Below are 12,500 nucleotides of genomic sequence, written 5' to 3' on the forward strand. Positions count from 1 at the left end.
TTGGCACCAGATATCCGGGGGTGTGGAAAGAGCAGCTGTGAAAAGCGGAAAAACCATCAAAAAACGACGATTGCTCATGAAGGTTTCCACAGAAAGACCCCTTGGTTCTGGCAAACAGATCAAAATTACAGGTACCTGGGAGCATACCGATGGAATGAACAAAATACGAATAGTTAACATAATATAGTCATAGATCTTAGGTTGTAACTTGATCATGAGCGAATTTGTTGATGTTGCACCCACGAAGTATGGAAAGTGCCAAACATTGGGAACTACCCGGGGAGGAGTTAGGAGTAGGAACAAGGAGAAGCGAGAACCACTTAAATGGAGGATTCTATTGTATTTCTGCCTTTGTTCCCAATAGCAACTGGGGATCGAAAAGCACCAAATTTGATGACTTATTAAGGGAAAGACGAAGTAAGAGCATGCTATTGAAGACGTTGCAACATATGTCGGGGGGGCCTCCGTTGATTGTGTATAAACAAAATACGAGTCCAAAGGTAGGGTAATAAAGGGTTTAGCTAATGGAGAAATTGACTCTTCCGGGAACCAGTAACACGTAAACCATGTCAAACCAAGACCGATCAATATCCGAACGGAACGGATTCGAACTTCTCCTAGAAAAGTTTCTGGTGCGAAATTCAAAAAAATGAGTAATTCAAAGGAAAAATGAATTTGAGGCATGCGCCGGACTGAAGAGACTGATTCCTTTCTCCGGGACCATTTCTTTGTTTGCGTCAGAGAATCCCGCACCCTGTTTGCAATCAATGCAAATTAACATTGCTCAAGACCCCGAGAAGGCCCTGATAGAAGTGGGACCGTCGCTTCTGAGCTTTGAAGTCCCTTTTCCATTTCCGTAATTCCTTTACGATAAAATCCCCTGCTAATCCCCCAGCACGTAGTTGTCCAACCTGGGTTTTTAGATAGTGTTTGATTGCCCTGGATTCGTAACTACTACCCTCGCCCCCCAACATCTTTTTATTATGATTCGCTCATTTTGAAGGTTCGTTCTGCTTTTGGTCTTCAAGAAATTCATAATATTTCTGAATTCCCGTTTTTGCGCTGGGTCAAGCGTGTCCCCCTCCAGAAAATCCGTAATGGGATCGTCCTGAGCAGGCGGGGCGTCCTGAGCAGGTGGGGGTCCAGAATCAATTCCAAAGTCCAGTGCCAACTTCATGATCAAAATCAACCATCACCTTCTCGGGACTCGACCTGGAACTTCTTTCACTTTAATATGCCTCGTTCAATGAGAAAGCATCTAATCGAAGAGCAGCACTAAAGAAGCACGCTAGACTTCGTACTTTTGGGGTTTTTAAGGTGACCGATGCCTTTCAAAAGTGTGCTTTGGGCCCATCCTTAGTACTTGACACAGAATGGAGCTAGTTATCCATTTTCAAAAGCGGATTCGGTGGTTCAAGAAGTAGAATTATGCATAGATTGCCGAAAGAAAGACGAATAAAGACGAATGGAAAGGCCTGTGGACATGACCAAAACAAGGGCTAGTAGCACTTTTCTCCGGAATTGCCCCTGCAGACAGAGGACAAAGGGTTTTCATCTCGCGAAGAATCAGCAGTTGTGTTGTATATTGACTAAGCTAAATACCATTTTCACTACTTTTGGCCACAGGCGAGATAGAGTTTTTTCTTGAAATTGAGTTCGGACCGATTACTCATAGAAAATGACTACAAAGCAAGGCGAAAGCATGGAGAATTCAATAATGACAAGAAGGTATTAGTTAGCGGGTGCAAACGAGCTTTTCCAACCAAGCTAGCGTGTGATTGCGATGAAATACTTTTGGGCGGGGCATTACCGATACTAAGATGAAATTCGAAATGTGAAAGGGCTTCGAGCCTCATGCTTTCCTGTTTTATTTGGTTGGGAAATGGCTCTTTCCTGATCTCTTTTTGAAATAATTCTATCTCTGTTTGCTAAGTATGTCAATTTCTCCTTAGTAACAAGGCCAAAACCGGGGTTTTACAAGTTTTGACTCATTTTTGACCCGATCATCCCGATCGTGCCGCCGTGGAGTCTTATCTTTGTCTGGCTCCGATCTCTGGAAGCGGTTAAACTTCTTCTGCGGGTTATTCTTCTACTGCTTATTGCCGGACCCTTCTTTCCTCTTATACGGATTGGGAAAGTATTTCTATTATACGTATATTCTTAAACACATGACACCTTAGGCGCACACTTTATTCGAACAGTGGGGCACGATGCTCTAAAAGAACTTATTGAAAAAAAACATAGCGGTAACGACTGTTTTAGAAAGCACCTCTTCCTTTCCTGAAACTCAAACAACCTACTAGGCTACTAAAAGGCTAATCCAGACGAAGAAGATAGCGAGAAAACGACTCCTCAAGCCGAAGTAAGGGCGGGACCATCTTCTTTTCTGACCGTTTGGAGCTGCTCACAAGGCCTAAACCTTCCTGTAATCCCTGGAGCTTCGTCAGAGCCTTTTCCTTCCCCACAGGCCAGAGCTCAATTTACCTTCGCCACAACTCTAAAATAAGGAGAATCAGCTCAAGATAAAAGGGCTCGCACTCAATTGATCCGGGTTAACACTTCCTGTATCTGGTTTCGGCTTTATTTTGACTCCTTGTAGGGGCTCATGACAGTCCTGTAGGGGATCCAAAGGCTTTTGAGCAGTAGCGGCAGCAGGGCGGGAGAGTTGGTTATGCAATTGATCCTCTGATGTCGGCCCTTCTGCATCATCCAGCAAGGCTCGGAAGTCTGAGCTATTAAGGTGCGGTTGACGGATAAGAGGCCTTCGATATGTTAAGGGAGAGAGGGGAGAGTCATTCCAGAGTTGGGTGGGAATCGTTGATAGAAATTTGGATTTTTCCCTGAGGTACGATAGCGTCTGAACTAAAGAAAGGGAATATGGAAAGTGAATGTGGTAAAGGATACCAAGAGTAGGTTCCCTGAATGATTTTTAGGCGTATTTTCTTTGAACAAATAAATCTATAAAGAAAATAGGATGGATCTTCCACCTATGCCATGAGTGAATCTTATCATCACTGGCGAGTGGTATCGTATCACCGTCTTCGTCCTGAAAACATCTGCAGAGCTAAGCCAGTGTAGGCTTTGACACTACTTATATTCGCTACAAGTATTACACTCGCTTCGCTACACTCTTCTCTTATGCTTCGCGCTTCGCATAGGCTAAATAAGCCGCTCATCCATGGCGAATCCTACCCACATAGGAATGCGGAACCATCGGGGAAAGGCAAAACATATTCAATCCCAGGAGAGAAGTCACTGGTTCGATAGGACCAGGGAGAGGACCCTGATCACCTTGCCAACGAATTCAAGGCCTTAGGAAAATCATCCTACAATGGACCGTAGGGACTGAGAATGAAGAAGACATAAAAATAAGGTTAGGGGGGATAAAAAGAAAACCTCCTCCCATTCAAAGTCGTCTTCAAGTACCTTTTTGATTCTTTACCGAGTATGGATGGATCAACTATAGGTTCGAGTTTAGCCAAGATACGTACACGGCTAAGTGTATGAAAATCCAAGAGAGAATCATAAAATCTAAAAGCTAGGAAGGAGAAGACCGGGTGATTGAATATGACTTGCTAACAGATCCTACTCTTCCTTAAGCGCTAGTTCTATTCACGTTGGTTCAGTTTCGAGAGCAGCTAAAGTAGTTACCTAATAAGATAGATGAATATTCCATGATCTACGATTATAAAAATCTTCTTATAGAAGTCTAGTTCTTTCTTCTTTTAGAAAAGGAAGTCTTGCTCTCCTTTCTTGCCGCTACTTGCGTTGCGAGCCAATCTTCAAACTGTTACGGAGAAGTCGTTTACTGATTAGCTGCTTGAACGTTGAAATATTTCGGCATATCTGCTCTTAGGTTAGTACGAGAACTCGACTCTACTCGTGCTATAGTCGAGGATGTACTTATACTACTCTAAAGAGGGATCAATTAATGGGGTGCATTTTTCTTAGGGCAATTCTAGCCAAGACCTTGAATCACAGGGTTTGTTCCTGGCAACCCAGCATTCTCTATCTTGGCGTAGATTGGTGTGATGGGACGGATGCCGTGAAAAAGCTTTTTTCTTTGACCGGAATCAACAAGTGTGAACCCATCTAGGATGAGTCAAACATAGGGGGAAGGGCCTCCTGGCAATGTCCGGCATACTAGTAATCAATTATTTGGCCTTTTGCGATCGAACAACCTATGAACAGTTGTAGCCTACATAACCTACCTACCCAGACCAAGGGAAGAAAGTATCATATCACTATAGTTCTAGACCCCTTTTTTAAATAAAGGAAGTGACAACGCTTGCCCGAAGAGGTTGAATCAATAGTAAGAAGATACCACCCAGGCACAGAATCTGAAATAACAATCAAGAATAGGACTAGGAGAATGAGGTCTAATTTACGGAGTCAAGCTGTAATTGGGCTTAGTGCTCCGATTGCGCCTTAGGACTAGGACTGATAGGTAAATGCCCCTTACTCAACCAATGAAGGCGGGTAGGGCTTTTCTTTCTTTTGTTTAGGATTGGCAAGAGGATGGCTGCCTCGGCTTCAAAGCTGTTAGAGAATGCGCTCTTATCACTACAGGGACGCGAGAGAAATTCCTCGAAGGTAGTATTAAAGGGATGGGGCATTACCGGTGTTAGCGACGAAGGGATTGTTTGCAAGAGAAGGTTGCCCTGTTAAGATACAAACAGGGGGCATGCCATGCATAATAGTAAAAAAAGGGCAGAGAAGAGGATTGAGGGACAGAAGGAGCTGGAGGCCAACAAGGAATAGAAGAAGTTGTTCCACTCGTAGCTCTTCTTCTTTTTTTAAAGCTTAACTCACATTTCGGGAGCGGATGCTGCTCGAGCTAAAGATATGCCCCCAACTCTTGAACAGCTCTCACTTGCCTTGGCCGATAGCTTAGATGACCGACCGTTAGGCATGGTTACCAATGATTTCACAGTATATATCTTGTTTGGTGAGCCAACCGGCTTCACCCGAGGATGAAGGTAGTAGAACAAAGAGGAGTCGCATCTTTTCCTGGCCGGAGAGGAATCAAGGTCCACCTCATTAAGGCCGAACATTTAGTCTCGTTCCCGATAACAATAGGGAACATCTGGTCTTGTTTGGTTTTTCTTTCAAGGATTTTTTTCTTTCTTGCAATTCTGCGAACTTTGAATGCATCATTTCCTCCGTTTCTTGGAACTTATCGCGGAATCTAGGCCCACTAGGACTCGGCGGGATTTCTGGTAAATCAAGCTCTCTCAGGGGTGGAAGCCAGCCCCCACTACTCAATGTTATCACTCTACAGGATTCGACAATGGATTTATCTTCCTCAGTCTCTTCGAACTTTTCCAATCCTGCTATTTTCCCCAAGTCTTCTTGAGTAATATGATCCCTGAGGGTCAATCCTTTCCCTTCCCCCCTTTGCCCTTTCAAATGAAAAAGAACTACCAATGCAAAAAAATGAAATGAAATGAACAATTGCTACTTCTTTATTAAATTACACCGGAAAGAAAGTCTGTAAAAAACAAGAGCCAACCTAAAACTTAACTACCCCTTGCCCTCCCACTGAACCCTTCTTTCTATCCAAAGAAAGGAAGAGCGCACCAAAAAAAAATAATCCAGAAAAAACTCCACAACTTACGCTCTCATTGCAGCGGCACCTGTTAAAGTGGCGGCAAGAAAGAAAAGACCAAAAAGAAGGTTTTTTTAATACCTCTGACGAACCGAACCAAGCAGTCTGATCATCCTTGCCCGTCCCCCTCTTCTGTCAACCGTTGAAAGAGCATAGCCCAGGAATGAACCATATCGATCCAAGGTTGCAAGGAAAGAAGAAAGGTAAACCAGACCATAGGAATCTTCTGATGAAGTCAATCAGAGAGGACGGTTAGGTTCTTTGTTGCCTCATCTGCTTAGCTTATATAATTACACGGTTTATCACGATAGACATTCCAATCAAAGGTTGGACGATCAATACCATCGAACTATTCCATTCCACTGCTGAATGACGGAAACGAAAGCTTTTTCTTACTGATGGACTGATCCTGGGAGTTTAGACTGACGGTTAGATGGTTGTTCGCTTGTGTGCTTATTTTCCTTCCCCACTCAAAAACAAGTGTTACAGAATGTTCTTCAATTCAAATAGGTATGATCCCGTCCATCCTTCCAGAGCTAGGCACCTGCTTCAGAATGAGAATCTTCGATAGAGATCGTTCCTTCAGTTTAGCAATCAATTAGATCCATACTGACTTAGCTTGAAGCATGGCTTGCCGTTTCGAGGCTCGATGCTACTCTTGGGAACATTATTGATACATCGACTTTCAAGCATCTCGTAGTTGAGCGGTACTGCCATCAACAGTACCAAGATGGAAAGGGACTGCTGAACATGGATAGAACGAGAGTCGAACTCGCATGTCTCTCTTTTCCTGTTAGTTAGGAAAGAAAGCCGATATAAACAGCTCCATATTAGCGAATTGCCTCTGACTACTCTTCCCAGGCTGGTCAAACTATAGGATTTCCATTCACTTAGTAAACTTATTGGACAGACGGGTCAACCACTTGACCGAGGGGAGTAAGGTTCGTCACCACGGTCCCGATAGAAGGTCGAGTTTAAAAACAAACCGAAGACAAAGCAACGAATGAAAGGAAGGACGGCTCGCTTCGCTTTACAACCAGGGCGGGTCTCACTGCCGGATCAATGCGCAGGACGCACGATCTACAAACAACAATAGAGAGAGCCAACCAAGAACGAAAGAACCTGGAAACAAACCCGCGAGCGAATACCAAACAGAGTAAGAAGGAGGAAGGGCCGAAGGCGTCTTACTAAGCGAGAAGGCTCCAAGCAATAACGCATTAGAAGGGAGCTTGCTGCTTTGCAACCTAAGCGGTATAGCTAAGCTTACTCATCAAGGGCCGATAGATAGAGCTGCTCTTGTTGCTAATGGAGAAAGATTAGAGTGAAGTTTAGTATGCTTTCTAAGATCAGAGGAGGAAAAGAATGAAGGTGTGGGCGGGAAGGAGGAGGCAAGGCCCCCTCAATGTGTATTCGACTACTCATTACGGGACCACCGATTGATCCGATTAGACATCCCGTGGGGTAGCGCGGGGAACTTGCTGAATCAACTCCTTGGAATCGGAGGCCTGACTGAGGGTCAATCCAATGGTAACCTCAACCTAGGAATGCCTGTTTCACTTCCTTGACAGAGCCAACTGAGATGCTCTGTCTCGATGTTGACCTAACATGGATTGATTCTAAATTATGAATCAAAAATCCTGATCTCGCAAAGGATCCGCAATAGCTGTGTGTACTCGAGGACTCTTAGGGAAAGAAAAGCACTTTTCTCTCTCAGCAGTTAGACCGGCTATGGGTGGGTTGGTTATATACTGCGCCTTCCTTCTTCGAACCTTTTGGTATGTATTGCCCCCTAACTATAGATCAGATCCACCGGACCAGAAACTCAATTCCGCACTGCTGCTTAGTCGTCGGACTTAGCCACCTCAGGGATTCGTGGAATTTCCGTTTTTGAATTGCGTTGGGGGAAATCTACCAAAGCTAGGCAGATAGATAGACTCCTTTCCCGCTGCTAAGGGAGAGCAAGAAACTAAATCAAATGATTGTTTTTTTTCACCAGCGCCCTTTTTTTGCGGGTACTAAGAGTCCTCTCACTACCAACCAGCAGACATCATCATCTGGCTGGGTCTTGCCGGTATCAACAACGAGAAAGAAGAACCAAATGGAAACAGCAACTAACTATGGCTCTTGGCCCAGACAACGTCCTAGGCGTAGGGGAGATCAAAACAAGAAGTCACGCCTAGATGACGACGCCCGTCCTGGGCTGCAGTAAGTAGATCGAGAGGTCGTTCCGCCCCTTGTCCCCGAAGATGGGTAATATGTTCTCATACAATGTTGCTCCAACTTTTTTCTAGAGGGCCTAGCTGGCGAGCGATTCCAGTCCGCGGCAGAGAACAAGACAGCAAGCGAGCGTACCTTTGTTCACTTCTTTTCCACCAAGCACAGAAGTTTAAGGAGAACTGTAGGTCGGTGGCTACCTAAGGAAACACCGATTCGATCCGCCCCCCCCCCCCGGCTGGGAGGCATCTACCTCATCCCGATCACAAGGAGAGGTTCACCATGATGGGGGTCAGGTACTTTAATTCTTTGCGTTCCGGAAAGAATGAAATGCATAGGGGACCATCCTTTTTTTTGCGGCATGCTCTCTGATTTACGGATTCGCAGGGGCCGAGGGCCAACCTTAGTTGACTGACAATGACAAAGGCTTGCGAAACAAAGTAGCGCCTTTGAAATGGAATCTTAATTAACTAATAGTGGTGCGAAGCAGCTTAGCCCCGGGGAGCTAAAGGTTATACCTTTGTAAGTGAACTGTGGTTCTTCTATGTAGGGTATTCCTCCTTTACTCTCTTAATTAACATCGAGCTAAGTGACTTTGTGTAGCGTAGTAGAATGAAGGCTACGTACGCACCGACACTCTCTTATCCCTAAGCCTCTTCGCTAACTCGCTCGCCTACAAAAATGAGTAGGCGAGGCTAGGCAAACTCAGCCGCTGACTTTGACTGTACTGTAGTAGACTTTCTAGCCTTTTATTTTAGAACCCTTTCTCATGTTCTTTCATCCATCAAGTAGGCGAACCGTCAGGTCCTTAGTAGCGTTGACAAAGAAGAAGAGCCGGTGAAAAAAAAAAGAAAGCTAGAATTTCCAAAAGTGAGACCAGCTTGACAAGCTACCTTTCCTCTTGATATGAGGTGCGAAGAGAAACATCTCTTTTTTATGACTTCCACTTCTCGATCCCGGCCCGGAAAAGTGACCGACCCCTTGATGAATGAAAGAAAGGGTTTATGAGCCCTAGCCCTGTAAGCCCACACCTGTGTAGAGTAGATCGTTCAACACCTGCGGCACAAACCCATTTTGGACCAATTGGTCCGTATATCATGGGCGACTGAACGGCCGCCCCCGTCTTACTAGACCAACCTGCTATAATTATTCCATAAACACCTAGCGAAGATATGGCAAACAAATAAAGTAGCCCTATGTTTGGATCTGACAATACCATACCATAATCAAAAGGTACAACGGCCCAAGCGACCAGACTTAACATAAATGTAGCCACTGGAGCCATTCTAAAAAGGGAGAAATTAGCACTACTTGGTGAAATAGGTTCTTTTAGAATCAATTTCAAACCATCTGCTAGAGGTTGTAACAATCCGAACGATCCCACTACATCAGGACCCTTTCGACGTTGCACAAAAGCCATTACTTTACGTTCAGCTAGCACTAAAAAGGCTACTCCTAGTAGAAGTGGTAGAATTAAACAAAGTATTTCCGCTGGAACAGCTATGTACGTTTTTGATTTTCTATTCACTCATGATCGGGCCTGACCTGGTCGACCCGATCAAACTATTTCACTTATGATCTGGCCTGGTTGACCCAATCATGATATTGAAGGATGGGACCTTTTATCGAAAAACTCCGGATCCCAAGAAGTTTTGAAGATGGTGCTCCTGTTACGTTACTTCTAATGGAATCCTCACTTGACTAAGCATAAGCGAAAACGTGGCTGAGAGTAAGCAATCCCCTTTCCTAGTGGTTGAGTCATGATCAGAAATATTGCGAAAGAAAGTGAAATGTCCTATTGTCGTCCCAATTTGGGTAATCCACGATGTCTCCATTTTATGTATCCATCTTGACTCGTTTTCGGTGTATTGATAGTTTGTTGTATTACACTTTGAACTAACCTAGAGGCCGTGCTTAGGCGAAAATCGATATCAGTGAAGTAATCCCGGAACTCTAGAAATCGTGAAGAATTTATTCCATTTTGTTAAATATCGCGAATATAGTGGAAAAAACTCTAGAACATTCCTTTGAATGGAATTGTTCATTGGGTTCGACTTGTTGTTCGACAAAATAGAAAGTTGTCTCTCGTATGTTATTGTAAGGTGATTCATTCATAATATTTCTTATGTGCGGTTTCAAGATGCTAAAAAAGTAGATTTGGTAATCGGCTTTTGAGCTCCATTATGTGGACTTCATCAGTTTGTGAATTATGGACTTGGCGGTAGTGGTTAATACTAACTGCACCGTCTAAATGCTCCCTGACCAAGTTTGCGTACTCGTCGGGGTTGAATTGAGGGGGCAGCCCGTGCGCTAATTGGGCTTCGAGGTGGCTATACGCGAAAAAGCTCGCTTTCTACTGAGGCCTGTTCTGTCCTAAACTGTTCTAGAATGTTATTTGTTTCATAGGAAGATTCCAAAAGCACATTGATGCCGAAAGAATCTTCGGAACCGGTGGAGAGGCTATTCTGATTGAAGGCTACACAAATAACATGACTGAGGTATGTAAATAAAACCTGTGAAATAGCTATATAATATGATCTAAATAGAGAAGAATACCAAAGATAATGGATTGCAAAATAAGCTTTTTAGCTTTCTTTTTCTTTTGTGCGTGCTTTTCGCCTGCCTTCCCGACCGCGGATAGGCTACGGGGCTTTGCACTTCGGCCCCATTGTGTGAATACCACATCAAGGTGACAGGATTTGAACTTATGGCCCTCTGTACCCAAAACAGATGCGCTGACCAGACTGCGCTACACCTCGTCTCCCCCTCAGAACATATGGGTCTACCCGATCCATAAAGAAAAGAACCACCGCTTTTAGGAAATTTTGACAATTCTCTTTCACTTGCATTTTCTTTCGTGAAGGCTCGCTCTCGTTCTTCTTACATCTTGCCCTTTTTTCTTGAGAATTGTATCTGTGGCTACTGCTGTTTTGCCAGTCTGTCTGTCCCCAATAATGAACTCTCGCTGACCGCGCCCTATAGGGATCATCGAATTGATAGCAATAAGCCCTGTTTGAAGAGGTTCGTATACGGAACGCCTGGAAATTCTACTTGGAGCAGGAGATTCAATTAAGCGAGATTCAGAAGCTACAATTTCGCCTCTCCCATCAATAGGTTTAGCCAGAGCATTTATAACACGACCCAAGTTATATACGCTCACGGGTATCTGAGCAATTCTTCCTGTTGCTTTTACAAAACTTCCCTCTTGATGCTAAACCATAGCTCTAACTGAGTCAAATTCCACAATTTCTAAGAACGATATGCTTTTTTTCATTTTCCACTGTGAAAGCTTCTCTCAATCCCTCCCTAGTCCTTTCTTTCCTAGGCACAGGCTTACCTGGTTGACCGCCCACATTCATTCATTGTTCGTTCTGTTGTGGAATCGAAACCATAGAGCTAGCGCAATTGGGATTTAGAGTCCCATGCGTGAAACTAAAGAGGATTTTCAGTCCTCTGCTCTACCAGCCAGAACCTGGAAGGACACTTCACACCCGATTTGACACAGCTAGACTGGAAACACTGCTTGTCAAGAGCACAGACCCCAGTATAGAATACTTTTTTGAGTATGTTGGTAAGGTCCGGTCATCCGCTTCTGTGCTTGCACTTCTGCGTAACTAGGGGTGCAAGTCCAGTACAACGTAGTTTCATAATTGAATCAAAAGCGTCGATACATGAAAAATCTCTATATACGATATTTATGACACAGAATGTTGTTCTTTCAACATGATTCCTCAACAATTTTTTCATTGTAACTGACTCTCCGTTCTCTCTGTTCCACTTTGGTTTTCTACTAATAATTACCATGATGAATTTCTCTTACTGCTTGGTTCCGCATTGGATTTTGGAAACTTTTGTTTAGAAAGTGGTGTCACGACTCTGGGGATCAAATGGATGGTTCACGAAAGTCTAGTGAAGCGGCACGGTCTAATCATATAGATGACCGTAGTGGTATGGTTCCATAGAAAACTACTGGAGGCCATTACCGCCACCGAAATGGTTTCCATGCTCCGTTGGATGATTTGACGATATCGCAGTATCAAGCTAGAACGGTTTCAATTTGTAGGACGGGAAAGAAACCTCATCCTTTGGTGCACACTAACCGATGAAGCTCAACCCTCTATCGAACTGAGCTATTTCCGCTTTTTCGAACAAAAAGTTTGAGTAGTTCAGTGAAAAAACGGTCAAGCTTTCTTCCATCCTTCCTAGCTCCTCGAGCTTGCACCCGCTCGACGCCTTTTTCATTGTTCGTTCTGAGGTGGATTCGAACCACTCTCTCCGTTTGGATTTCGAGTCCAAAAGGCCCAGCGAAAGAGGATTTTTAGTCTATGCCCGCTGCCAGCTAGAACGGGATTTTTCCACTTCACACCCACACAATCGGGATTTGATGAAATAGCTACGTTTTTTTCTTATTTGATTCGGATACTGTCAATCTACTGTCCATCTTTCTCTTTAGTTTTCTCCTTTCTTTCTCCTCAACCTATCTCCTTTGGATGGACTTATGAAAGAATAATATCTAATCTCCCCATCGCGGTTAGGATCCCATGAACCAGGAGCACCAGCACCGGTTCCTCGATCTTCCTACTGGAGGCATGGTCATGGCTTTCATTCATTCATTTCATTCTTTGTTCTGTTGTGGAATCGAACCACTCAAAGGATTTAGAGTCCTTTTACCAACCAG

The 12,500-nt window shown here is 44.0% G+C and overlaps 1 protein-coding gene and 1 long non-coding RNA gene across 2 annotated transcripts in view; one reads left to right on the plus strand and one right to left on the minus strand.

Annotated features, from left to right (window-relative positions):
• The window catches only part of LOC123085182 (uncharacterized), a 19,021-nt gene extending 13,441 nt beyond the window's left edge, over positions 1-5,580 (plus strand). Inside the window, exon 3 of the long non-coding RNA XR_006439598.1 lies at positions 5,570-5,580. This is a non-coding gene — a long non-coding RNA (uncharacterized lncRNA). The remainder of the gene's footprint in view (positions 1-5,569) is intronic.
• Positions 5,581-8,382: 2,802 nt separating this feature from the next.
• Positions 8,383-9,354, minus strand: LOC123081765 (NADH-ubiquinone oxidoreductase chain 1-like). The gene has a single exon (XM_044504299.1). It carries the CDS (start codon positions 9,240-9,242, stop codon positions 8,757-8,759), a length of 486 nt encoding a protein of 161 aa, XP_044360234.1. The 5' UTR covers positions 9,243-9,354; the 3' UTR covers positions 8,383-8,756.
• Positions 9,355-12,500: the final 3,146 nt, after the last annotated feature.

This window comes from Triticum aestivum, chromosome 4A (assembly GCF_018294505.1).
Source record: "Triticum aestivum cultivar Chinese Spring chromosome 4A, IWGSC CS RefSeq v2.1, whole genome shotgun sequence".
NCBI lineage: Eukaryota > Viridiplantae > Streptophyta > Magnoliopsida > Poales > Poaceae > Triticum > Triticum aestivum.